This window comes from Neolamprologus multifasciatus, chromosome 4 (genome assembly GCF_963576455.1).
Source record: "Neolamprologus multifasciatus chromosome 4, fNeoMul1.2, whole genome shotgun sequence".
NCBI lineage: Eukaryota > Metazoa > Chordata > Actinopteri > Cichliformes > Cichlidae > Neolamprologus > Neolamprologus multifasciatus.
This window is the reverse complement of record NC_140442.1, coordinates 21,275,379-21,302,469: the sequence shown is the minus strand read 5'-3', so window position 1 is coordinate 21,302,469 and position 27,091 is coordinate 21,275,379. Positions and strand designations below refer to the sequence as shown.

Below are 27,091 nucleotides of genomic sequence, written 5' to 3'. Positions count from 1 at the left end.
GACACAAGGGAAGTATTGCTCAAGACCACTTAAAAAAAACACACACACACACACACACACACAAAAACAAAACAAGTCTGGCGCCTGGGATGTGAAATTTAAAGAAATGAGGTGCCATTTGCACAATACTGTAAATTACAGTATAAAAAAGATCTGGTGTGGGCGAGCAGTCATGTGCTGAACCATTTCTTAGCAGTGTGCATGCACTTCCTGGAATGTGCAGTTTTCCAAGTGATAAGTAGAGCTAGCAGTTTCGCCATTACCGGCGTTTGTACCAGGTTAATAGAGAAGACTTTTTTTCTGCTGTATATTGTGGCACAAAAATCCTTTAAAACGTCGGAAGTCAGCACCTGCCTGTACTGTGCTAATTATGATGCATTACTTTAAGCGTTAATGAGACTTAAAAGCGTGGGTTTGGAAAGACGGTTTATCTTCAAAGTACCTTCAAAGGAAAAGTTATACCTCAGCACAACTTCTACTTTGAAGGTGAAAGTTCTCCATTTATGTTTTTCATATTTTCACTGCTTGTAGTTTGTAGACAACTCTTCCATCTTCCATGCACGCTACTGGCAAATGGAGCTACTGACCAAACCAACCCCAGGCAGATGTTTGCTGTAACAGTGTGTGCCTCTATGCAACCAGTTTTATTCTAGCAACTACCAGCAACCACTTACCAACTAGTTGTGGAATACACACTTTTCCCTAGCAACTGCTGGTTACCATGGGGTGACTGACCAGTCTGTAGGCCTGTGTGAATGGGGCTTTAGTAATCAATTTTGAGTGACTGCCAGCATCTTACATCTGGGTGGGAAATGCACATTTCTACCTTGCGACTGGAGGTTGCTGGATTGTCGCCGACAGGTCTCTAGGCCTGTGTGACTAGCAACCTGAAGGTGACCTTTCTTTGTGGTGCTCATTCCTTTTAAAGCATCATCATATTCTGCTGATGTGAAATTGGGATGCAGTGGCAGAAGGCTAAGCAGATTATTCCAGATATCCTCCTCCATAAAACACCTCTTTCTCCGGCACTCCCTGGCCTGATAAGATAAGATTTCTCAAGTATAACCAGGGCCTCCTGCTTGAGTGCGCAGGAAAAATCCCAACAACTGTGTGTTTAATTGTAAAAGGTTGTACTCTGTACTGTTTTACACCATTTAAACCTAATTTGCAGTATCCGTTGACCTAAAAAGCTAGCTAGCTTTAGGTGATAAGTATAAATCCAGCTTCTCATAACCTCTGGCTTTACAAACCATTGGATAATGCACATCTTTTATATACAGCCTGTGGCTTGCCCATCCGCCACCTTTTCCCTGACTCGTGAGTCAGTCAGCTACATAATCTCCTTGGCAGAGATAATAATAAGTTTCACACTGCAGTGTCACTGTAGTTAAGTAGAATAATTTATTGCATTTCTTTATTTAGTCATCTGTTTCAGTTCATTAACAATAATTACAGGTTTAAAAGCTCATAGCATTTACAGAGCAAACAAACTTGTCTCTCTCACACACACACAGACACACACACACACACACACACACACACTCTACAATCAGAGACTTATGGAAGCTTGTGACTGCATGTTCTGGTTGAGATTGGTAGTGGCTGCAGGGAACATGAAAATATGCTCCCTACAAAGCCTCTTATCAACTCTCCAAACTGTGCCAAGCCTCTTCAGCATGTCCGTGAACTTCACTATCATTCGGCTGCTATTTACAGTAGCAAGATGGAAATAATAAGAGACCGTATTGCTCCGAAGTTCTCATTTTAGAAACTTGTTGAGGACTGTACAGTTAAAAAAATAAGAATGTTCCGAGCATTAAGACTTCAGCTGCGTGAGGATGGCACAGAAAAAGATGGTGTGTGAGCGAGGAGGAGGTGAATGGCAGGAAATTATGGGAATAGATGGACTGAAGAGTGTGCTTTAATCCTATAATTTACAAATCAAGTCACAAATTCAAGTTAAAACACACCAGTTTCATTCAAATTGATCAAACACTGCTGTTTGGAGAGACAGGTTAACCATTACATTCATTTCTCCCCTCGTTGGTTAGCTCTTAAGATTATTGCAGTAGTAAAGCTTCATTCATCTGATTAAAAGAAAAAGGAAAAAGAAGAGGAGCATGTGAGGGTTTCCCCCTGTGACACTCATGTGAGAGCTGTGACTTGTTCCTGAAAATTTTTTATCTGTAATGCCACAAGAATAACGAAAAAATCCAAACACTGTGTTTTAGAAATTTTTGGAGGCAGTAAGCTCTTTTTAAAAATAACCCTCTTTTTCGAATTAAGGTGTGAAAGCATTCATCTAGTCAAAGCCAGATCCATGGAGAATGAGCTCACGTTAGCGTGTCAGGAGGAAACCAGCAGATACATTCAACCCAAGTGTTGTTTTGTGCAGACTTGAACATCCAACATCACTAACATTAACCTGTGAGTTTAATTCAACAAACCAACTTTTACTTTTCTAAAATAAACAATAAATAGCTTCTCAGTTATCAACCTGTGTCCCTACAGACTCTCAGAGTGAATGAATAACTGAATGAACAGACTTGAGCTGTACTATTCCAGTTATTTTACAGCCCTTGAGCGATCCCGATCAGATTTCCCATTAATTCTTTTGGTTAGTCATGGCACCGATTGGTTATTCAGCTTTATGAATTAGATGAGATGGTGAACATTTACAATTTGAGACCTGCTCCCGCCTAGCTTATGCTAGAGATGACTTGATAAATTTTTAAATGCGCTGCTCACTAAATGGAAAAATATGTAAAACCTACAAACACACCCCACCCAACCCAGCAGCAGTTGCAGGGTGACAGAAACTGCTAACCCATCTGACTTGCAGTGGTGTTCTGTGTTTAGCATAGTCGTGAACACCACCGAAATGCATGTGGTGACCCGGTATGTGAAAATATGACACAAAAATAGGTCTTCGAAAAGTGCAGCTCACAGCAGTAGCGTGTGGTATGTGTTTGAGCTCATACACAATCAGAATGAGTAAAAAACGTTGCTGGTTGCGCGCCTCGACACACATGTGCCGAAATAAAGAAGAAAAAGAAGAGAAAAACACGAGTTTAGAAAGCACAGAAAGCCAAATGTGCTTTGAGCCCTCGTTGACCAGTGTCTGTTTTGAGTCTTTCTTCATGTGCAAATACAAAATGTTGAGATGCTTCCGAAAGCCTCTTGGACTATTCACATCACTTTCTAACCTACAGTTTCCATCATGAGCTTGCTATATTATCTATCACACTGGTGACTGCACGAGTACTGCATGTTCCTTAATCCAGCTCAGGTGAGTCTGGTGTTTCAGTGTCTAACTCTGCATTATCAGATTCTGCAGCTGTCACGCCTTCTCTTTCTTGCTCGAGGTCCCCATTGAGCTCTTTAGGTGTGCCTTCACCTTGTATTTCATCTGTTCTCTCTGGAACCTCATCTGTGGGTGTGACCGTCTCAGTCGTCTCAGTGGTTTCCTCTTTTACCGTTGCATCTGTTTCAGTCTCATCTATCGGCGAGCCGTCCTCCTCGTCTTTCCTAACCAACTCGTCGTCCCCCTCCTCCTCCTCCTCTGCGATAGAGGCATCTGGTCTCTGTAGGGACTGAGCCGCTGTGACGTGGCCGGTGCACAAGTGCAGGTGAGGTGGGTCGGCAGGCGGCAGCAGGGTGAGCGACTCGACGCTCAGGGTGTCTGCGCTGTTGTCGGTAAGGAGTGAGATAGTGGGCTGGGAGGCTGGGGTGAGGCTCGGGGCCAGGGCTGGAGCTGGAGCTGGGGTTGAGGGAGCAGAGGAGACTAATGTTACTTCTCCACCTCCTCCTTCACTTTCTCCGCCTGAGGACGAGGGTGGAGTGTGCTCCAAAAGTATACCGTCATCTAGGAGAGTAATAGAGAAGACAGTGAGGGAGCTAAACTCAGAGGCAGACATTTCTACGGATTAGCACTGGGGTATGATGTAGCTTGTAGCACAGTCCACACAGGGGAAAAAAGCAGCTTCTAATTAAAGGAAACAGATAGAAATACAGATGCACTGGGTGAGCGTATCAAGGTCAATTTAAAGAAAGTTCATATTGGAAGTCTTTGCATAACAGACAAAAACCTTTCAGTGCTCCCTTATTCACAGGGTGTCAAAACCACCGCTAACTCTGCACGTTAGATTTGGCAGATTTTCACACTAGTGCCCTTCCTGATAAAACCCCAAATTAATCTGTGTTTCCTCCTGGGATCAAACCAGGGATCTTTCACTTGTTGGTTAAATGTGTACAACTGTACCATATTCCATTTTGGCAAAATTCAGTATTTTCCAATTCTAAAGGTTTCTGAAACCTTTAGAATTTTAAATATACACAGCCAATAGGAACCTGAGACCACTGAGGATTTGCATCAACTGGAAGTTGAGGCACACAAAGCGCTCTGTTTACACCGTAAAGAATCTGCCAGTCCCCGCTGACAAGGTTAAGACTATTTTCTAAGCCTCTTAGAGCCTAAATATCCTCCATCATGGAACCACTGTACAATCTGATTTTAGTAGCTGTAGCAACAGGAGCAATACTAACAAAAACCCAGCCCTGACTGTATACTATAAACTACGATGTAGGCATACTTACATCGTAAGAGTGTGAGGTATGTTTCACAAGAGTAAACAACAACAGAAAAGCTGTTTTAGAGCAATAAAATAAACTAGACGAGTAAGTTTGTATGATTTGGAAACATTTGGTTTAGCCTGCTCCATCTCCACCCACATTTGTCTTTAAGAAAACAAAACAGTTTCATCTATTCAACTCCTGCATCACAAGCATCGCTGTTCTACTGTTATCAATCCCATCAGTGAATCCGATCAGAGCAGCCTTTACCTGCTTTGGTATTTAATTCAATGAGTTAGGGCTGGGCGATATATCGAGTTTTTAAAAAATATCGATATATTTTCATACGAGATATAAGATGTGACAATATCCTTTATATCGATATAGTCTATGTTACGTTATAATTATACTCGTGGAGCCACAAGTTTGCCTCTCTTTCGTCCACTTTTGTCTTTAAGCAACAGTACTGGCCTCGCCTCTCCTTCACTGAACAGAACTCCCCCTCCTCCCCCATAGCTTCACCTGCAGGCAGCGACAAGATGGACACGGCAAATCTCCGTTAGCGAGTTGTGGGGCTGGACAGCGTTAACGTGTTAGTGAGCTAACCGCGCTAACCATGCTAACGAGCTAACCATGCTAACGACATGCAGCCCACAGGGGCTGCACGGCCTAAAATCCTTTCATTTTCTCAAAAGTTGACAGCGCGCCTTATGTATGAATTCTGGTTGTGCTTACTGACCGCGAACCGATTTTAGGTGGTACACGGCGCTCAGCAATCTGTCAAAAAATGTTTTAGTACGACTTTGGTAAGCTGTGGCGCTGCAGTGCGTGATAGATTGTCGGAGCATAACGGCTACCGTAGTCTGGAGCCTCGCGGAGTGATACGTACCGTGCTTCAACGTAATATTACCTGTGTGTGTATAAGGACCATAAATGGCACCTGTTAAGAGACACGGTTACAAAGAGGATTTCAAACTCAATGCTGTCAGTCACGCAGTAGAAGTTGGGAACAGAGCAGCTGTGAAATCTGTCTTTGTTATTATGCTCATCGTCTGTTAGTTTACATTTTGACTGCACAATTATGAGCTTTTTGTTATGCACAAAAACAACATTGTTTTCTTTTATTTATGGAGCATTATTATTTAATAAATGCTCATAATTTATTTTTGAGTAATTTCTTCATGTAAATCTATGCTGTATGTAAATAAAAATGCCTGTGTGACATCTGGGATACAGTGTGACTAAGAACTCTCTTTTTGTTCTTAACTTATGGCTTTAAAAAAATATCGAGATATATATCGTATATCGCCACCCAGCTAAAAAAATATCGAGATATGAATTTTGGGTCATATCGCCCAGCCCTACAATGAGTCCCAGTTTATCGTGTGGTTGGTGGTTCAATCATGGGCCCTTACATATGACAGTGTTACTGTGTAACTACTAAACCCCAAAAATGATCAATATATCATCAGACATGTTTGTGTAGAGGGTGCACACGCAGATTATAGCTTTTTATAATCTTCTGTGTAAAGTCCCTTAAACAGCTGATAAGCCTCACTGTTTTCTCTTTTATCTTATTCACCATTCAAAGACTGTCTCCCTGCACATTCAGAAGATGGCCATGCTGGAGCACCTCTTTTCTGACGCACAGTACGTCATGCCAACGTTGCTTTGCAAGCTTGACTATTGCTTGGAAAGACATAAAAGTGGACTCATGAGCAAGAAAATGGCTGTTAGTCAATTTTATTTATTCAGCACCAATCCACAACAACAGCTGCTTCATGTAGCAGGAATCTACTGAATCTGCAAGGGAACAGTGCTGTGTTGTAACTATTTAACTGACGTGGGAGGGAGCCAATATGATTATTTACATTGTCACGTCGACCACACATAGGCATCTATACGACACAGTGAAACACCACTGCCAGCTACTGTGGTTTTGGAGGTTTGTGTATGTAGTTGTATTATAGTTACACCAAAAACTCTCCATATGTCAAGGAGGTGTGTGTGCATGCATTGTAACAAATATAGTTGCTCGGCACACTGGCGTGCTACAATAATTTGCAAAGGACTGAGTTCCTTTGTCACGTAAACGTTTTATTTAAATTCAGAGCATGTGTAATATAAGTTTGTCTTTATGCTTACGCCTGCAGGAGCTGTGGTGGTTTGTGTGCGTCCGTGTGAGCGTTACCTGCAGGACTCTGAGCTGATGTCGTGCTTGCAGTAACAGAGTCGCATCGCCCCGTGCTCCCGCTTCCACTGGAGGGAGGTGAGGGTGAGGAGAGGGGTGAGGGAGTGTGCTGGGGCACGCAATGAGCCACTGCAAACCCTGGAATGAGTCCAACAGACAGACTCTGTTTACCCTTGCCATGAGCAACTCAAACTGTCTCTTAAGTGTTCTCTGCTACAAACACACATAAAAAGAGGCGTTTTTAGTCCAATATTCTACAAAATAAACTAATTAACGTGGCTCGTAAAAATAGCTTGGGTAGAATTTAGAAACCTCTACGCTTGGGCAGATCCCACAGCTTGCAAACATTTCCCAAGAAACAGTGTCTGTTCTTGATTTAGAAAAAATGCTTGATTTTAACTTCATCTGCATGCTACGTATTTCCACAATGAATCCAGCTCATCCAGATGTTATTTTGCTTAACCTACATATTCCTCGCTCAGTTTCTTAGAAGCCCGTGGCTGTTAAATATTAGCATAAGGGTCAGCGTATCACAAGCATTTACTGATGTCATGATAACTTTTACGTACCCACTGGGACACCTGTGGCCAAAGCCGATATATTTTTGGATGTCTGTCTGTCTCCTTTTAAATGTGGAATCTCTTGAACATCTGAAGAGAATTTCTTCAAGTGTGACACCAACTTTTACTTGCAAGGATGAACTAATTAGAATTTAGTGAACAAATAAATAATAAAGTGAAGGTCACAGTGACCTCAAAGTTACTGTGGAGGGAAGCTTCATTATCTTGCACAACACTCCATTTGGATATGAGGGTGAACTGAGTAAAATCTGATGGTCAGTCAGACCTGCGGTCGTACCTCAGGATGTTCAGTGCTATTCGTTACACTATTTTACTGCAAAAAACGATGAAACTATGATTTCACTGCGACACTTTCAGGACATTATTCACGACCACAACACAGCAACAGAAGTAGCAGTTGTGAGCATATTTAATATTTGGCAGATACAGATTTGGTACCACTAGCCCTTTATACCTGCTTACACACTACACACACTGGACTGACATGGTAAGGGCATACAGTCGTATTAATTCAAGCTCTAAACTGTTTCAGCTGAGGTAATGATACCGTGTCAAGGTTTAAGAACAGGCTTCTTAATCTACCCCACGTGTTGCCCTCTGGAAAAATGAAACTATTAATTGGGTGTCTTGTAACTCCAGAGGAGATTCTCCTGCTAAGGAGGACAAAAGAGTCGTATTCAGGAGCTGAAGATACAGTGAGTACAGTGATATAACTCACGGAAATCCATTGAAAAGGGATTATATTAGTGTACTCAGTGGGATTTACTCACAGGGATTATATTACAGGAACAGACAGAGCGACCGCAGTAAGGCACAACAGTACGAACAGTATTCACTGCTTTATCGAGTGAGGAACCATATGCAGGGAACTTCACAAGATCTCAAAATAGGCCTTGCCACATCACTGTTAGGTTTTAGAACCACATGGATTTCTCTAAGCCAATCAGCATAGATCAGGCTATGTAACAGATAGTGACATCATTGTTTCTAACCAATCAGCAGTAACCCACAGCATTTCGACTTCACAGTTCTTTTGGAATTTGGGAAATTCGGTTTTTCGCCCCTGCCCACTCTTTCATCTGTGGTCATAATACTGAAACTAACAGTGGTGGGTTGATGAAACTCACACATTATGTGGTTGAATAGTTGCCCTAAATGTTCAGATATGTGTTATTTGTGTAGGATTTCTTGAAATGAGTGAAATTTTGGAATGAAAACGGTGGCGCCACATTTGATCGTTTGACACGTTCAACTAAAACTGGAAAGTCTATTTTTAGATGTACACCAGATGCATGTAGTAAGCCATACTTTGGGTATTAAAAAAAAAAAGATATCACACATCATAATGTAGCGCTCAATAAGTAAATCCCAGTAAACTGGATGTTGCCACAGGATTGTGTACTATTACACAATGAGAAATTCAATATATTTAGACATTTTCAAGCCACGAATAGTGAACGGTGTCATTATGTTTAGTTTTATGAGCTTATAACACCTTTTATTGCACTTACATTGCCTGCACTTGTATCTTGTCTGCTAAAATTGATTTAGTAATTCAATATGTATGATTTATTTAGTTAAGACTGACTTTGTGTTCTATATTTACAATTTAGATCTCAGTATTTTTCAGTAGATCTACACTTCACTGTTAATGTTTTGTTCAAAGTGAGCTCAGTATAGACTTCAAAACGGACACTCTTTTTCTTTAAAGCCGTCTGCTCGGCTTCTTTATGGAATAAGGGAACTGCAATTCAATTCAGGTTTATTATAGCAGAAATCCCAACAATACCCAAGGGAACAACTTCTATGCTACAGAATAGAACATCCTGTATTTGAGAGTACACACATACTCAGTTTTAGAGTTGGAGCGATCTTAACGCTTTGAATACGAGTATAAATATCTCAGCTGGGTTTGATTTCTCTTGAACCTTCAGTTGTGTCACATTACAGCCTCACTAAGAACCATGAAGAAGTTAAGTCACTGGGCAGGACTGTACTTTGATGTGTGTGATATATTTGTGACAAGCAGACATGTCAGTTAAGGAAGTTAAAATAAACATTTCTATGTGTTTTCTTGTACATTTAACATGTAAACAGTGTATATTAACTTAATTGACTTTCATTTGTATTTCGATGAGCGCCCTGTAAAGGATGAACAAATGCAAGTAATATGAAGGGACTTTTCAGCTCAGTTCTGAAGAATCCCTTTTCTATTCAAAGCATCTAATCTATGTTTTTAGTGAAACACTTATCTAATGTTCAACCCCAACACTAAAGAAATAAAAGCAATAACAAAACCATAGTACCACTGAGTCAGATGCTATAAACAGCTGGTCTGAGATAAAAGCTGAGACAGTATGTGCATCTGTGTGTCACCTGGTACTTTATCGACAGAGGCAAAAACTGATCTATTTGCCGTGGGATCATTTGGTGCCCGCCTAGACTGCTCGTAGAACCGGAAAGGCAGGCCGCTGGCTGAAGTGTTTGCAGTCTGAGCGAAACCCAACACCTCTGTTGCACTGGGCTGCACAGGCAGGTCCAACAAAGCTAAAGAGAGAAAGAAAAAGTGAAAGTGTAGCACTGACCCGTGGGACAGGTTCATGTTACAGTTAAGGATCTAGTGCAAACTCCAGGACACAAAATACCCAGTTGTCTTTAATACAATGACAGAATTGCACAAGAATCTTGAACCACTCCTTTTTATAATTTGTAAAGCCAGTGCAAAGACGTCATAACATGCAAACATACATGGAAATAGTATAAAGGATACAAGGAAAAAATGCAGCTGATGCCAGGCAGAAGCTTTTCAGATGGTATTGCATGGTGGTACAATTGTTCAAATTTGGATTCATCACTCCATCAGACCTGTTGCCACTGACTTTCAGTCCAATTCTTGTGTAATTAGGCACAACTCAGCCTTTTCTCCCAGTTTCCCTTCCTTAAGAATGGCTTCTTGGGAACTATCTTTCCACTGACATCATTTCTGATGAGGCTTTTTAAAGGGCACATTACACACCATACTCCAAGGGTTTGGATAAAAAAAAAAATACATTCAGCAAGCCTGGAGAACTGTTGCTCAAGACTTCAGCAAAATTAAAAGCGAAAGTCTGGCTCCATGGAAGCAAAACAAAGTCATGAGTGACGGCTTTCTGTACAGTACAGTAAATTTTATTTAAGCAAGAAATGTTTTTGTATGCACAATCATATCGGCAATGAGTCAATCAGACACTGTAGTCGTGACCACACTGGCTATTTTGGTGAGGATCACATCATCCTCAACTTTGCTGCATTAGCAAGATTTTATATTGTTATGAGTTTTGTGTAATTCTAAAGAATCTGGACTTCGAGGGGGGGGGGGGGGGGGGGGGAGTACAAGGGGCTGACGGGTAAATCCATCCATATTTGCCAAAGGACTTTTTAGTAATTTTTGTGTTAAAGGAAACACCCACCACTTTAGCCAGAAGATGGTCAAACATATCCTGGCATAACAGCAGGCTTATTATAGCAATGTAAGAAATGACTTTGAGATCATCAGAACGCCACAAAAAGAAAACAGACATACGACTGACAACTTTTTAAAAAAGGGGAAGAAATCACTTTTAGAACTTAGAAGAAAGCCAGAAGCTAATTCAGGGAAGTGACCTACACTACGTCAGTTAACAAAGAGATGAACTTTCACTTCTCTTGGACTAAAGTTTCCCAAACACAAAATTTAGTAAATTGAAATGTCTTTTAATAACTAACTAACTAACTAAATGTCTCAATTTCAATTTTGCTTAAACTAACTAAATGTCTCAATTTCAATTTTGCTTAAATTGAATTTTAGCATTTTGTTGAGGCTGTGAAGCCTTCCTAATGCTTGCTTCAGTTCTGGATTACTGATTTAATTTTTCACTGTTAAATTCTCACTGTAGGTTACTTCTGTTTTTTAAGTTTCTGTTGGCCTTTTCTTGTGTGTTTTCTTGTAAAAGCTGCTGTACTGAACAGTTTCACAGCAGTTTCTGGAAGACTTTCAGTCTCAGCGAAAACAAGCCACTAGCTTAACGAGAAAAGGGTCATTTTGGATAAAAACAAAAGACTTAAAAGGTGGTTTTTCTCTGTGTGTTTTCTAACCGGCAATCCTTTGCATCTTCATCCGCCGGGCCTGGATACGGCCTTTGGCTAGCCTCTGTTTGGCGATGATGCAGCGAATGTGGTCTGCAAAGATGAAGTTGGCCTGCAGAATGGGCAGGGGCTTGGCGTGGGGGTTGGAGCTGGGCTTATGAATGACGATGTTTAACGCTCTGCTGTCGTCCTCAACGCCGGACACCTGCATGTCCTGTTGAAAGAGGACAAAAAATGCAAGATAAGATGGATCAAATTGCGTGAAATAGATCTGCATTTTAGTGTCCCCAGAGGGACAACAAAAGCTGACTTCACAAAGAGTCAATAAACACTGAAACAGAAATAAATCCATCTGTAATGTCAAACCACTCAACATAGTAACAACAAACACGCCACGAAACCCATCCTGCAGATATGTTTTAAACTCTTATTTAAAAGTTCAACATATCTTGGGCAAATGCATTTTTGAAGCGATTCAGCACGCTTTTTAGGGATCTTCTGCCAGAAGGCAACAGCTCATACACAGGTTGGGAATATTCAACGGGCCTGATAAAATCCTCTGTGCCTCTCTGATTACAGACAGCTCATAAATGGACGGGGGGGGGGGGGGGGGGGGGGGTGTCTTCAGTCCTCCAATCACCTTCATGGCAGAACGCACCAGATGCGCCAGCTTTGATTTTCCCTGGACAGAAACAGTGCCATGCCATACTGGTATGCCATGCCTTACCAGAGATAAAGTAGTAATCGATGTGAATGCCAAAAACCCTGTTGTTTTAAATGACATTTTTATAGTTTAGCATTCCTTTAATTTTTTCATTTTTGGGACATAGTTTATGACTATTTGTGTGTATGTTGGAATGAATGTCTGACAGTAGGGCTGATTATGTGTCAGTTTACGGTTCTGTGTGTTTTAATTTCTGCAGCTGTGTGGCTACCCGTTGATGGAAATCATCACACCAGCAGACAAAATTGTCAATTGGCAGTGTCATCCAAAAATGTAACAATTAAGTTACCTTGGTTATTGCTAGGACATCTATTTGTATAGTAAGTAAGTATAGTAGAGATGGACCGACTAAATTACTGGATCGGATATTGGAGAGAAATGAAAAATGTAATCCAATCCGAAGTATCACAAAATCACCTCACAAAACGCGCTACTTGGCGTAACCCAGCTCGGCGCATCACAGAAGTATGTGTCACATGATAGAGCGGTTGTTGTCTGCGAGACCTGTCGGCGGTCTGTTGGAGCATTTGGAGCCTCGCTACATGCTTCCTAACCGCGGCATTTCATCTCGGCGAAAACTGTCCCAGAGAAGCAAAGCAAGTGTGTAAGTTCATCCGTGAATGTTTGCATAGTATTTCCACGTTAAGCTTAACAACTGATATATTGAGCCACGGCTGGACTGGCCGTCGGAGTTCCATATTGAGGTGAAAAGGAAGCGATTTGTCCTGTACTTCAACTAGAATTAAAAAACAGACACAAAGCTGGAGTTATTCTGTCTTTGCTGCGCAGTTGCATCTACTTCTCTCATTCTCTCCCCCTCCCTCTCCTGTTATTACTTCAAACATGAAACTGATCAATGATCAGCTGATCGGCTTTTCTGCCGCAAGTCCCGTCCACTTTGCCCACTTTGCGCTAGAAAGAGGAGACCAGCGGATAAACAAAAGCAGCGCGTTTAAGCGTGATCAGCTGTTGTTAGAATGTATTTAATAGAGATGGCACGATACCACTTTTTTATGTCCGATACCGATACCGATATCATAAATTTGGATATCTGCCGATACCGATATGAATCCGATATAGTGTGTTTTTTAATCAACAAAACGTTTTTTTTTAATATCTTGCTGCATTTTGTATAAGTTTATACTCAAGTTTAAATAAATAACAACACTAAAGCTATTCTGTTATACCTGTATGTAAAAAATACACTGCGTCCAAAATATGTCATAGTTCAGCAACACTGATCAATCTAATAAAGTTAAACCTGCTCCATCCTCCCTATTCTGGTATTTTAAAGAGTACTTAGAAGAAATTTTAAGCAACCTAACTAATAGGGTTGCAAACTCCCAGCAAAAAAAAAATAATAGGGAACCACCCTCCACCTCATGATGCTTAATCGATGTAATCAAATTTAATTTGATGCAGGGGGAAAATGCACAAAAATAAATTATTTTTCAAGAATAATTAAATAGATTCAACATCTTTCTTCAACAGAATTGCAGACTGCACAGATGGCATCTTCCCAAAGGAAAAAGTACTATAGCTTACTAGGGTATATTAGACTTAACAGTTACTATATACAGTAATGGACTTCTATATATTTTACACAAGATTAAAACTTTGGGTGTAAGAGTCAGATAATTATTTATTAAAAACTAGACATTTTAAATGAGAATAAGAAAGAAAAGTATGTCTTTGTGCCCCCTTTTCCCTGTTCATGCCCTATCGGCCCCCCTGGCTAAACTTTGCTAGATCCGCCCCTGCACAATTACCAGCCGTCAGCTGCATAGAAAAAGATCCTGGTCTAGAAAGTAATATCAAATAAATTCTAACAACAGCTTATCAAGCTTAAACGTGCTGCTGTTGTTCAGCCGCTGGTTTCCTCTTTCTGGTGAGAAGTGGGCCAAAAACTAAGAAGAGAGACGGACTCGCGACAGAAAAGCCGATCAGCTGATCATTAAGCTGTTTCACGATTGAAGCAGCAGGAGAGAGAGAGAGAGAGAGGCAGTCGCTCCAGGTATGGTTGTTAAGCTTAACGTGGGAACGCTTTACAGACATTCAGAGATGAACTTACACACTTGCTTTACTTCTCTCTGGGAAAACTTCCTCATAGATGAAATGCTGGTTTGCTAGCAAGGCTACAAATACACACAGCCGCTCTATCACGTGATGCACACTGCTGCTACGTGCTACGGTTATGAGCCGAGTTACGCCGCGTAGCAAGTTTTGTGAGGTGCTTTTTTGATATTTAATGGATCGGATTACATTTTTTATTTCTCGCCGATATCCGATCCAGTAATTTGGGTCAGTATCGGACCGATACCGATACGTAATATCGGATCGGTCCATCTCTAGTATTTAATATTACTTTCTAGTATCAACTGATGTTTGCTGGAGCCACAGCTGTAAAAGCTGCTGGTAATGATCTTGGTTTGGACATCTGGAGAGAGGGAAACATGAAGATGAAGCCAGGAGACGTCCTTACTGAATCATCAGAGCTGAACAGGGGATGGAGAAACAGGTTTACCTTTTAGGTGACATGAATGAGTTGAAGGGAAGTTATGAACTGTTTCTGAGAGACAAATAACAACATATTGGTTCCCTAATATTTTTGCTGGGAGTTTGCAACCCTATTAGTTAGGTAGGTAAGTACTCTTTAAAATACCAGAATAGGGAGGATGAATAGGGAGGTTTAAATTTATTAGACTGATCAATGTTGCTGAACTATGACATATTTAGGGTTTGCAACCCTATTAGTTAGGTTGCTTAAAATTTCTTCTAAGTACTCTTTAAAATACCAGAATAGGGAGGATGGAGCAGGTTTAACTTTATTAGACTGATCAATGTTGCTGAACTATAAAATGATTTGGGTGGAGTGCATTTTTTGCATACAGGTATAACAGAATAGCTTCAGTCTCTTGTTTTTTAAAACTTGAGTATGAACTTATACAAAATGCAGCAAGATATTTATAAAAAATAGTTTTATTGATTACAAAATACACTATATCGGATTCATATCGGTATCGGCAGATATCCAAATCGGTATTGGACATTAAAAAGTGGTATCGTGCCATCTATAAAGTATAGTAGGTGAGCTAACACAGCCCTCAGGTATACGCCAGTGCTGATGGATTTGAAGATGGAGAGCGTACTATTAACCGTAAAACTTTTACCTGTTAAAAAGGATAAAAAAAATTAAATAATAAGAGGTGAGACAGGTATTTGACTCTTTCTGTGCTTTCTGTTAAAGCACGTGAGGCTGCAGCATGCTAAAACAATCAACAGACAATATACGGGCATAAGCCTTGGGAATTTCCAGGTGTAACGAATAAGCTGAGTCATGCTGGTGCTTGCGTCATCTGTGTTCCTTTCATGCCTGCAAGCAAACTGTACATTGAGTTTAGCATTCTCATTTTACTAAATGCTTCAAAACATTTCATGACAAGTTAAAGCCACTAGTATAAAATCACTATTTTCTTTAGGACACGGTTTCTTTGTAATTGGAATTATGGTTATTTTCAGAGGACAGGAAGCGTATACGAGTCTTTCACTTCAGCTGCTGAAGAGTTACCTCCTGGCAATAGTACGCGGAACAAAATTCTTACTCAGCATGACTAAGCATTTTCACTGAAACAGGTGAACTGCAACTGCACAAACCCTCAAGGCAACACTAAGAGCTTTACATGTCTTCTGTAAAAAGGACACAATGAACTGAGTATACAAAGAAAATGCCTGAGTAATGAGAACGCAACAAGACAACAATACGAAACATCCTGTGCTAGAGAACAAAAGAACAGAATTACACTGGAGAACAAAAAAGAGATAAATCAATATGAACAAGAGCGAGTAAGTAATGAGTACGATATTACAGAAAAGAATTCATTGTTTTCACTCAACATTTAATTTCAACTGAAAAAACAAAACAACAAACGCGTACACTTTTTTTTCTTACTTGCAAGAGGCCGGCAAATTTGACGACACCCCATCCAAGGCGTTTGCTTTCTGGTTCCACCAGACTCATCTGGTACACATCTACAGCGAGGAATCTCTGGGCCTGTCCCCCATCTTTACTGACCACCATACAGGCTATCAGGTCACTGTTATCTGAAAAAGGGATCACAAACATAAACATCAATGTTTTTTTTTTTTTAATGTTTTTTTTAGATCTTTTTTTTTAAAACATATATAAAAAATGTAATCCATTTTTAAACTGTTTACAACATATTTAATATGGCATTTGTAGTTTGAGCCCAAAACAGCGTATTAATAATATGTATATTATTAAATAAAGGACTATTTACTTCTGCCAAAGTGTTTCAAGTTAGCTCTGAGGCGTTTCACACACACCAGTCAATGTCATGACTAGGGATGGGTACTGGTATCCGGTGCCATGATGGCACCGGTTCTGACATAAATGGTAGTAACCAGACCGAAAAGCAGCGCACATTTCGGTGCTTTTTTTTCCTGAGATGTCATACACTTTGAATTCTAGCCAATCATTTTACCTTTGCAAGCGCAGTAGGCGGGCCCAGATACGTACGTTCTTTTAGAGCAGAGCTACAGATTAAAAATGCCCAAGGCAAAGCGGTCAAAAGTCTGGCTGTACTTCACAGCAAAAGATGCAAACTCAGCAGCCTGCAACAAGTGCTTTAAGGTGATACTGTGCAAAGGAGGTAACACCTCGAATCTGATGAAACACCTGGCGACGCATAGCGTTTTTTTTTTAAAGCCGAGAAATGCGCCGTATTTGATAGCTTGCTGCGAGACCTCACACCGTGCGCATCTACTGCGGGTGTGTTGCCTGTTATCGGACCCAGAGTAACATCCCCCAAGAACCCGAAGAGTAGAGTCCTGGCCCCTAGCCCTGCCAGTGTAGCAGAAATGATGACGGATGATGATGGCAGCAGCAGCCGTTCTTCTCTGGGCGAGTAGCTTAATGTTGTTCGTGTGTAATTTACGTTGAGTAGGCTAACCACGTTATTAAATTAATGCATGTAAGGTAAACTAGCAAACACCGTCGTAGTTACATGCGGCTGTCTTCTTGTTTGATGGCAGATACTCCCTTCACACTGGCCAAAAAGGCTAAAATGACCAAAGAAAAAGTGGAAAACAGCTATAAAGGGAAGGACCATGTCTATGGTATCAGATAAGAGCAGCAAGCTTGGGAAAATGACCTTCACGCAGATTAAATCCTGCAAACACAGATATCAGCTAATTAGTGCAACACAAACAGCTAAACATGAGAGGTTTTTAGACAAAGTTTGTGTTTTTTTCCCATTGATTAAGCACTGCTTCCAGCCAAGAGTGATGCCATAAATCCCCTATAGCTGCAGAAAAGGCTAACATTGTTATCTTTTTACAAAAAAACAGCTAAACATGAGAGGTTTTAGGACAAAGTGTGTGTTCTCCATTCTTTAAGCACCGGTTCGAGCACCGTTTAAGCACCGGAACCGTTTCAAAAGTACCGGTTTGGTACTGGTATCGGATAAAACCTAAACGATACCCATCCCTAGTCATGACATGTCTGTAGAGACAGATCAAACATTTGTCATGTCTCAAATCTTGGTATGTACTGACTCATGTCAAATGTATTTGTGTAGCACTGGAGGGCCTTACAGCAGGATAGAAAGAGGAAAACAAACATTTAAAAAAATTACAAACATATGTATATAGGTTATGATATAAATTAAACTTTGATGAAAATCACAAGCAAAAAGCAACCTCGACTAGACTTGTTTCCATGTTCAAAGACGTCTAGTTATTTACATCTGCCACGCTAGTGTTTACTATAGATGCGATTGTCACCACCAGTCCAGGTTGTTTCCACTACAACCTTGGTAGATGCAATGTCAAACACTGTGAGAGGACCCAGTCCTGTTTGTTATGGCCCCAGGACAGCTGCTTTACTCTGCAATGTGCATGGGAAGCTACCCACTAGAAATATAATCAAACAAAAGTTTAAGAGGAGGATACAGACATGATTTATTGATAAGCCACTTCAAATAATAAACTCGCTAAGTTTTAGCTGATCGCAGGTGTTCAGGAAGTCTTTTCATGCTCAGTAGAGCACGTGCTCAATGTTCTCGCGAAAAGTGAGAACATTGCAGTACTGGACATGCCAACTGGACACGATTACACAATGCAACGCAGTAGCAAAGCACATGACAATAATTGTTGGACAGGTATCGAGGCAGGTGAGATCTAATGTCAGTAATCCAAGTATTTAAATACAGTCATAGTAATATCATAGCCAAAAGCAGTTGGATTACCATGGGAAAACTTTTCCAAGAGGTAATGAGGCTCTCGGGGACTGAGGTGAACACCCCAAGTAGTCCACACACCACATGCATGTGACTGTTTATTCACCAGAGTTCAGTCCCCAGAGTAGTGGGAAATAACCGTGCCACCCCCCACGCCTACCTAATTTCTTTTGGAAAGCTTGCCGGGTGAAAAGGTTTTAAAATATGGAGGACATTTAAAACAAGACAGTTTGGCCACTTAAAAAATAAAAAGGTGTTTCCAGAAACTGTACCAGACAGCGTACAATATTTAGCAATAGCAATAGTTATAATATTTCATATGTATTATTAAACGCATATTGCATAATGTCTAGGTCCTTAAGTATTTGGATAAGAGGAATTTTTTTTTGTAATTTTGTCCCTGTATACCACCACACTGAATGTTAACTGAATTAATCAAGATGCAATTTAAGTCCAGACTTGCATCTTTAATTTAAGGAGTTTAACAAAAGCATTGCATGAAGTGTTTAGGAATTATGGCCCTTTTTATACTCAGTGTAAGGAAGAGGGCTTCCCTACAAGTATCATTTGTATTGTGGTAACTTGTCCAGCACTTTCGGAGCACCTCTGCCCTTTATTAAAAGCACTTTAAAACTAGAAATTTATTTAGCACTGCACTCAGTACCCCATTTTAAATCAGACATCTGACTGACAAGCAGTTTCATGGCCAGAAGAAAGCTGTTACCGTGTTATTCCATTATATATAAAGCTTTTAAATGACCTCGGATTTAATGGGCAGGCAGTGGCAGTGAGTTGACGCACACAAACACACACAGTCAAAACACACAGAGTGCTTTAAAGGACAGTGAAGAAGCTCTGCTCCCACGCCTGGAAAACACATCAAGACACAATAAGCCCACATGTCCAGTTCTTCATTTCAGTTTACCACAAAACCTACTGTAAAGTAAACACGAAATACCGAACTGATGATCTGATGTGACACCACTGGTTTTGATCTAATTATTACCCACCTCGACTGACTCTAAATGTAAACCAGTAACATTAGACTGACGTACAACCCCCATGAGGAATTTCTCTTGCAGTCTCTCACACATCCCTTCCACTTGATGATATTTATGTTTCATTTTTATTCCTTAATTTGAATTCTCAAGTATTCTGACCAATCTACTTTTACAGTGCAACATGACTAATCCTATGAACTTAAAGCAACTCAGATTCACATATCTGAGAAAACTAGTGGCTTTAAATTTAGGTATTTAACAACAATATGCTTCTTACACAGGGCCAGCAAGCTTTTGTTGCACATTCATTCATACATGCGGCCTATTTAAAGATCAATGGGGATTGCCAAGAACTCAACAGTTCCTACTGAAACAGTGAGCAGTGAAAGTACCTACAGCTGGAGATACAGTCATCAATTTTCGATGGTAACACAAGGGATGCCGACAACCAAATGGTCAGAGAAACTAGGGGAAGTTCTGCACACTCAATCCCCAGAATAAACGGGGGGAAAAACCGTGCCAGCCCCCATGCCTACCTAATTTCTAGTGGAAAGCCTGCCTGGTCAAAGGGGCTGAAAACATGCAGGACATTTAAAAGAAAACAAGTCGACTCCATTCATTTATCACTGAACTTAATCAGACTGAAATTACTTTTATTAACACAGACAACTGGCAGAGAAGGACTTTTCTATGAAAGACTTGAACCTTTGATCTACTAGTCCAGAAGAAGAAAGGTCTTCACAAAAGCAGTTCTTGTCCTACTTTTTTGATTCAGATTTTGAGGTAATTAGAATGAAACACGTTGGGCAAAAAAGCAAGATATGACTTGAGATGTTCAGCCAAAAAAAACAAAAAAACTCTAAACAAAATCAAACAGCATATGGCTGCCTAACTTCAGTATTCTCTTCAGCTTTTAAGTGTTCCCAGTTGGCTGTAGGCTGCATGAACAATACCCCTATTCACCAAGGTGAGAAGAGAAAAATGCAAAACATGTGACTCCAGTTTCGTTACAGGCCGTCTTACCCACAAGCAACAGCTGGTCACATTTCCAAATAAATATCAACATATATCATCAGTTCTGAGTTACATAAACGTATAATAATTTGTTTTACTCATTTTTTTCTACGTTGGTTAGGGTTACGAAATCAATACACCTACATGACATGTTCTCCAGCAAACTTGAAAAGTTTGTACTGAAAAGGGTCCTCCGTGGAGGACCAGTTTAGACTCGACGCTGGTTTCTGGAAACCGGAGAAGCACGAAAAATGAATTGTGAATGCAACTGAACATTGTTCACTTTAACTTTCAAAGGGTTTGGTCTTATTTCTTATGGCTGAGGTGATAAGAAGGATTTTTACTGTGTGGACCTTTACAGGGATAATAAACATTAAGCTCCATGTAAACACAGCCCACGTGAACTCTAAAGGCAATAGTAGAGTGCAGATATTTATCAAGGTTAAAACAACTCCATGCACACGCAACTGAATATTTGTGGCCTCACAATAAAGCACAATTATATACTCTCCCACTCTGCAACACAGGGTGTGCTTTGAAATTCACCAAAAATGTGGCCCAATCAGGAAGCTTTTTTCCTCCATTATCCATTGTTCAATATAATAAAGTTTGTCAGCCCTTAGGGGGCAAATTAAGAAAACATAAAGGATCCAACCCACACACTCTACATTTTAGGCAATGTTCATGAATGAAAATGTCACACTTCCACTGTGTGTGTGACTATGCAACCACAGATTTATTCCTCCAGAGAATATATATACTAAAATACATATATGCAGTGTAATTTAAGAGTTAGTAAAAAAAAATGTTGTGAATGGAGGCGGAGGCCGCCTAATGGTCAGAAAAAGAATTTTGTGGGTGGAAGGTGGCAGGTTTAAATCCCCCGTATACAGGAAAAACCCTCCACCCTGCATTATTACTCTGAGAAGTTGTGTTCTTAGTCAACCACCTTGCTTTAAAGACAAAGCAAACACAGGAAAATATTTTAAACCATACTAGAGTAAGATATATGACAGAAAATCAAGAGGCATAAAACTACTGGAAATCAAGTCAAACCTGTCAAGTCAAGTCAAATATGATCAAGGCTCTGTTAAAGGCTATCTTTACCTTAATCTGCCACAGACTCTTGACTGGCATTTGGAATCATCAAAACATTCGTGGTTTCAACCACTGAATTAGACTTGAAAGCAAAAGCTAAAGGGAGCCATTTGGTTTCAATAGCTGTATTGCCATCTATTTGTCACAAGTATGTTTGAGGCATCAGCCCGGCTTCCCAAAAGAGAGCGTGAAGAGACATCTTTCACTTATAGCTTGTTCACACAATCACAAGACAAAGAGATCACTTAACATAAGCCAACTGCAGCACAACTGTGACACTGACTGAAAGCAAGTTAAAAAAAACAAAGAGAAAAAAAAGACAAATTGCTGAGACACTGGTTTGTTCCATCCATAAGGCCACAGGTTTACATCAACGTGGTTTCCAAGCACCGACAGTGCAGCTGACTCAACAGATGAAATGATAAAACTATAAAGGCCGCAGCTCACCAATACTAAGGTAACAACCCTGGTGGAATTTATTAAGCCCTCTCCCTTTCTGTGGTAATTCTAAGAAGTCGATTTTATTGGTACTATCTTTTTAAGGCGATTAAGAAACACAATGTAAAAAAACCAAATACACGCCTGTGCAATATCAGAAAATTATCATTACCAATAATAAGACGTCTTGATTGTATTAATCAACGACAGCAGTAAAGCCGACTCTGTGACAGACAACCTGAATAAAAGCCCCATAATTTGCATAATAGAGCAGATATGCAGAAATGCTCATGTTTGGGGAACTAAGGTGGGGATACACATGACTACATAAACAAAATAAAAATAAAAAACAACTTATTGATGAACAAAAATATAAAAAGGATGGAAAGAAATCAAGCAAATATTTATATCAAGTTTTTAAATACATTTATTATGTTATGCTTGCCCTTTATATAATTTTGCTGCTATGATTGTAGTAAAGTCTGCTTTTACTGACTCATTTTATCCTTTCTGTATGGTTTAGGGAGTTTCAGTCTGGCGTCTTTACTGGAATGTGTTAATTTGTAAGGGTTTCTAATAAAGACATGGCAACTGCATGCAACTGATATTGGTTTAATGATAAGAAATGGATTTGCCTTTGTCCTGGCTCAGAAACAGTATTGTGTCATTTGGCCTTTTCTAACATTAAAAGTATTAATGGCTTTTGCACATGCTGCTTAAGAAGCTATGCTGATGATTTAGTGTTTAGCAAATCTGTGTATTGCTTTTGGAATAACTCTAATCTTCATAAAGATTTCATGACGTGTTTATACTGCAAGCTGTTGTTGTGACTGTGCAGATTGTTACTTCTCTAAAGGTGCGCTTAGTCTCTCTCGAACTGTTTTCAGATGTTTGGTTTTCATATTCTGTTTAGATACAAAACCTGTACCAGCTAAAGAATATAGATTCTGCAATACTCCATTTCTTGAAATGCAATGTTTTTAATGCTGCTGCATGTGCACACGCACACACACTTATGTTGTTGTTGGTAGAAAGCGGACTTGCATCGAGAAGTGGTTTGCTATGAGGTTGACACCTGTACTCGGAAAACCTTGCAAAAAAAAAAAAAAAAAAAAAAAAAAAGAGCCACAGATGCATACAGAAACACGTACACAAGAAATGCTTAAGTATGGATTTGCACAGTTTGAACATTTGCCGCGTGAGACACTGTCATCACTCTCGCTCGCATTACTCTGCAGTTATACTTGCGATCCTCAACAGCAGAGCAGAGCTAACCACGTGTAAGTTTCTATTACGTCTGCATGTAACAACTACACACCTGTGCACAATATGAGAAGACGGTTCAGGTTATCTCTGTGTAAGATGAACCTCTGTGCACAGGTGTTTGTGATTGTTCCTCAAGCTCGTCTCTGTGTTGCTGTGGTTGCGAGTGCTTGTATGTGCATTTACCCACAGTAGTGTGTTGCATCTGTGCTGTTACCTACTGGGTGAAGAGCATGAGTGAGAGAAAGAGGGTGAGAGAAGAAATGTGACAATCTCGTGTCGTTATTCTTTTATCCTGTTGTAAGCATGGGAATAAATCTGCACAGCAGCTGTAGCTTGTGGTCTGGTATTACACAGTGTACAATGAGTATGCCTTTGTGTCTCTGTGTGTGTCTTACTGAGGTCTAAGACATCGTCTGTCTTGATCAGATCTTCAGGTCTGGTCAGAGGGAGCTGTGTCTCGGGTTCTCCTTGAAGCTGAAGTGATAAGGACCGCAACATGAAGAAAACCCGAATCGCCTGAAGAGATGAGAAGGCCCACTCATAAACAAACAGGCACAAACACATACAGAGAAATTGCATGCTACAATAAACCTTCTGTCTAAAACTGGCAGTTTTAAACACAGGATAAGAATAAACACCCAACAGTGCTCCTCTAAAAATCCTAATAAGAGTTTTTTTAGATGACGGATGCAAACCTTTGATCACAAAAAAACCTCCAAACCTTTTCTAAAATTCTTCTAAGTGAAAATTATTTCACTGGTTTGCTTTGATGTGCCACAACCCTTCAAGAAAAACTCAACTACAAGTCCTGATTGTCTGTGTATGTCCACTGAACTTGGGTGTGTGAGTGGATTTTCTTTTGCCTGTCTGCTTCTCATTTGTGAGGACTAAGATTTCTGGAAGTGTACCAAGAACAGCCAGCATGAGCTACAACAATAGATTTCTCCAGGAAACTGTCACTGAGCTTGTGTGTGTGAGCGGACGCACCCTGCGTGTCTTCTCCACGTCTCCACAAGGAAGTCTCTTTACAAAGTCAATACCGGTCAGAGGAGTGCCAGTGGGTGGCAGCAGTATTGAGGCATCCATCATTAGATACTCCACATTCAGTGGCTTACTCTGCAACATAGAGACGACATTGTATGAGAACACCCAGACCTAATAGCAGAAAGAGAATGTGCTTGCAAAGTCGGGCTGATGTTTCATTTTGAACAGGGAGGGGAGCAAAGCAAATATTAAACGAAGGCTAACCCACCGTCATGCTCCTGTATTCGTCCTCAAACATGTCCAGAAAGATTTCTTCTCCCTGTGTTGACAGTGACATTGAAAAGAAGTTTAAAAACAAGAGAAAACAGGGGCAGAAAATAAATACATTCAGTATTAAAGAAAACCATTTTGGGTGAAAGGCTTTCTGGGGATTTTTTTTTTGTGGGTGCAAGTCTGTGCATGCAGAGTGTGAAAAACAAACAAACAGCATATGCAAGTGCACATTTTCCCATAGATACATGTTAAGTAACACTTTTATATATAATCCTGTGCTTGGTTTATTTGGGTCCACGGTCAACTGACCAAGATAAGGTAGATAAGGTTTCAACAGTGTAATGACATTCTTCTACTGTTGCACACAAGAAACAGAAAGTACTGTTCCCAAGCTAATATAACATGCTTATGCATGCCCTGTCATAATAAACATGCTATTAGGAGCACAGGGCACACGTCCATCTGATCTGTCAATTCCCATCAAAAAAATTAAGGTGTAATATTAAACAGGATATCCAGGCCAGAAAGAAACAAGACACAGACACATGTTTATGGTCTACAGAGTTCACGAGGATCTTTTTTGAGACACTTGATATGGTTTCGGTTTCTTTTTGACACCTTTACCTTTTGACACATGTGCATTACCTGCCTATGACAGTTTAATAAGAACAAGGTGTTCTTCTTCAGTGTAAAGTACATTCAGACGTAGAAAAGAACTGGTGACTTTTCCGACGTGTTCAAACACACCATCACCTGATTCTCTTTCAAACAGTGTATATTAACAGTGATATAATCAAAATAAATTGAGATTTTAAAAACTGAAATTAATATGCACTAAAAAAAACCCTCACTTTGTAGAAAGCAAGCTGTTTCCTGCCCAAAAAGAACAATTTGTCAAACAACTGAAAGGCAGGTCTTTTGGCATAATGCACTATAAACAGAGACATGGACAGACAGTGCTTTTTTCCTATGCCCAAGTCTTTTTAACCTAACATTCACACAGGCACACTCCAGTGGATACATCAGGGGCAACTCTGGGTTCAGTATCTTGCCCAAAGACACTTTGACATGCAGACTGAAGGAGCCGAAAGATCAACTACCGACCTTCTAGATCGATACAGAAAGCTCTAAGATTTAAGATCATTGATCTGAAAGTGATGTTCAAACAGAAGCAGACTTTTCAGCTGAATAATGATCCAAAACACATTAGCCAAACAACCGATGAATTTCTCAAAAAGAAATCAAGTAAAGGTCAGATCTAAATGGCAATGGCAATTATATTAAATTATATAAAAGTATTATATAATATGATGTGGTATTATATAATATAAATTAGTAATTGTATTAAATTAAACTTCCTGTGCTTGCCACAAAAAATAAAAATACTGGCAGGTGCCAGTGCTACCAATCAGTCTCTTAGTAGACACATGAATGGTATAAATGTGAAAATCCTTCTGGAGTTACTGCATTTCAAGACTGTCAGAAGACTTGACCTCTGACTTTGATTTTAAGTAGATGCACCGATGGTATCAATTTCAAAATCAGTCGTCTCATTCTTGATTTATCACATTCACAAAAGTGGGTGTCCACGTCGGCTCATCCAGCGGGGTGACAACAATAGCCTACCAGCCTTTAACAGCTGAAGGGTAAAAACACAAAGACCTGTGTAGGTTGAAGGTATTGTCTTTTAACATACTTAGCATTAACTTGGTTAATTAGCAGCACAGACAGAAAGCAAAACACTCAAATGTGTTATTTTCGGTTACTTTTTTTTAGCTGAAGGATGACACAGACATGACTTAAACGGACCTAAAATTGATTTTCAAGTCAAAACCGTAGTGTGATCCATGGAATATTGATAATAGATTATCAGTATACTGCCAGCTTAACTGATTTTATTGCTTCAGCTTTATTTACCAAGTGTCTATGATTGCAAATGAAAGTGTGGAAAACTCTTGAGCTGACTGTTTGTTCTTTACTTTTTGTGTCCAAGCGCACAGTTTTCTGGTCAGTTTTTATTTACTCATATTATGTGCCTTGAGCACTGCAGACTTTCTAAAAGGTCTTTCAAAGTCAGTATCTGATCATTTTCAGAATCTTTTTTTGATTAACCACTTAACACGGACCAATGAATCATTCAAGAATAAAACAAACACCTAACTCAAGCTATGCCCCAGGTGTTGTGTCCACATGAAGAACCAATTTTAATATTTATCTTTAGGCGCTTTGTTACTAGCAACCAGTCACGAAAATGATTTATTCCTCTTTTTTACAATGCCTTAGGGCAGTAAACACACAAAATCAGAATCTCACTGAAAAGCTGTGGGGGGAAGTACAAACAGGAAGGCCATATGAGAGAAAACCTAAATCACATTTCAAATGAAAGACTATGTCATTAATAAAGTGGTCTGAGTTTCCAGTTTCTAAGGCCAATGGTGTACTCATTTTTCCTCCAGAAGAATATTATATCACTGCTGAAGTTTTTGCTCTTTGAACAAATGGCTTCCCCCTTTTGTTTTTGTTTAATACACTAAATTTTATATAGCACTGTTTTAAAGATGATCAAATATCCTCTTGTCCAAATAAAT

The 27,091-nt window shown here is 39.9% G+C and overlaps 2 protein-coding genes across 5 annotated transcripts in view; both read right to left on the bottom strand.

The window, feature by feature from the left end:
- ciita (class II, major histocompatibility complex, transactivator) overlaps nt 1-27,091 on the bottom strand; it is a 154,189-nt gene that overhangs the window by 72,684 nt on the left and 54,414 nt on the right. The window lies entirely within an intron of this gene.
- clec16a (C-type lectin domain containing 16A) overlaps nt 1,383-27,091 on the bottom strand; it is a 55,297-nt gene continuing 29,588 nt past the window's right edge. For 2 of the 4 annotated variants that reach the window (XM_085158141.1, XM_085158142.1), the window contains exons 16-23: nt 24,499-24,545; nt 24,234-24,362; nt 23,642-23,762; nt 16,122-16,273; nt 11,458-11,662; nt 9,721-9,891; nt 6,764-6,901; nt 1,383-3,865 (exon numbers count right to left, since the gene is read on the bottom strand). In XM_085158141.1, the coding sequence (XP_085014267.1) occupies nt 3,276-3,865; nt 6,764-6,901; nt 9,721-9,891; nt 11,458-11,662; nt 16,122-16,273; nt 23,642-23,762; nt 24,234-24,362; nt 24,499-24,545 (1,553 nt within the window). In that variant the 3' untranslated portion in view covers nt 1,383-3,275. The remainder of the gene's footprint in view (nt 3,866-6,763; nt 6,902-9,720; nt 9,892-11,457; nt 11,663-16,121; nt 16,274-23,641; nt 23,763-24,233; nt 24,363-24,498; nt 24,546-27,091) is intronic. The other 2 variants (XM_085158143.1, XM_085158144.1) reach the window with 2 other exon arrangements.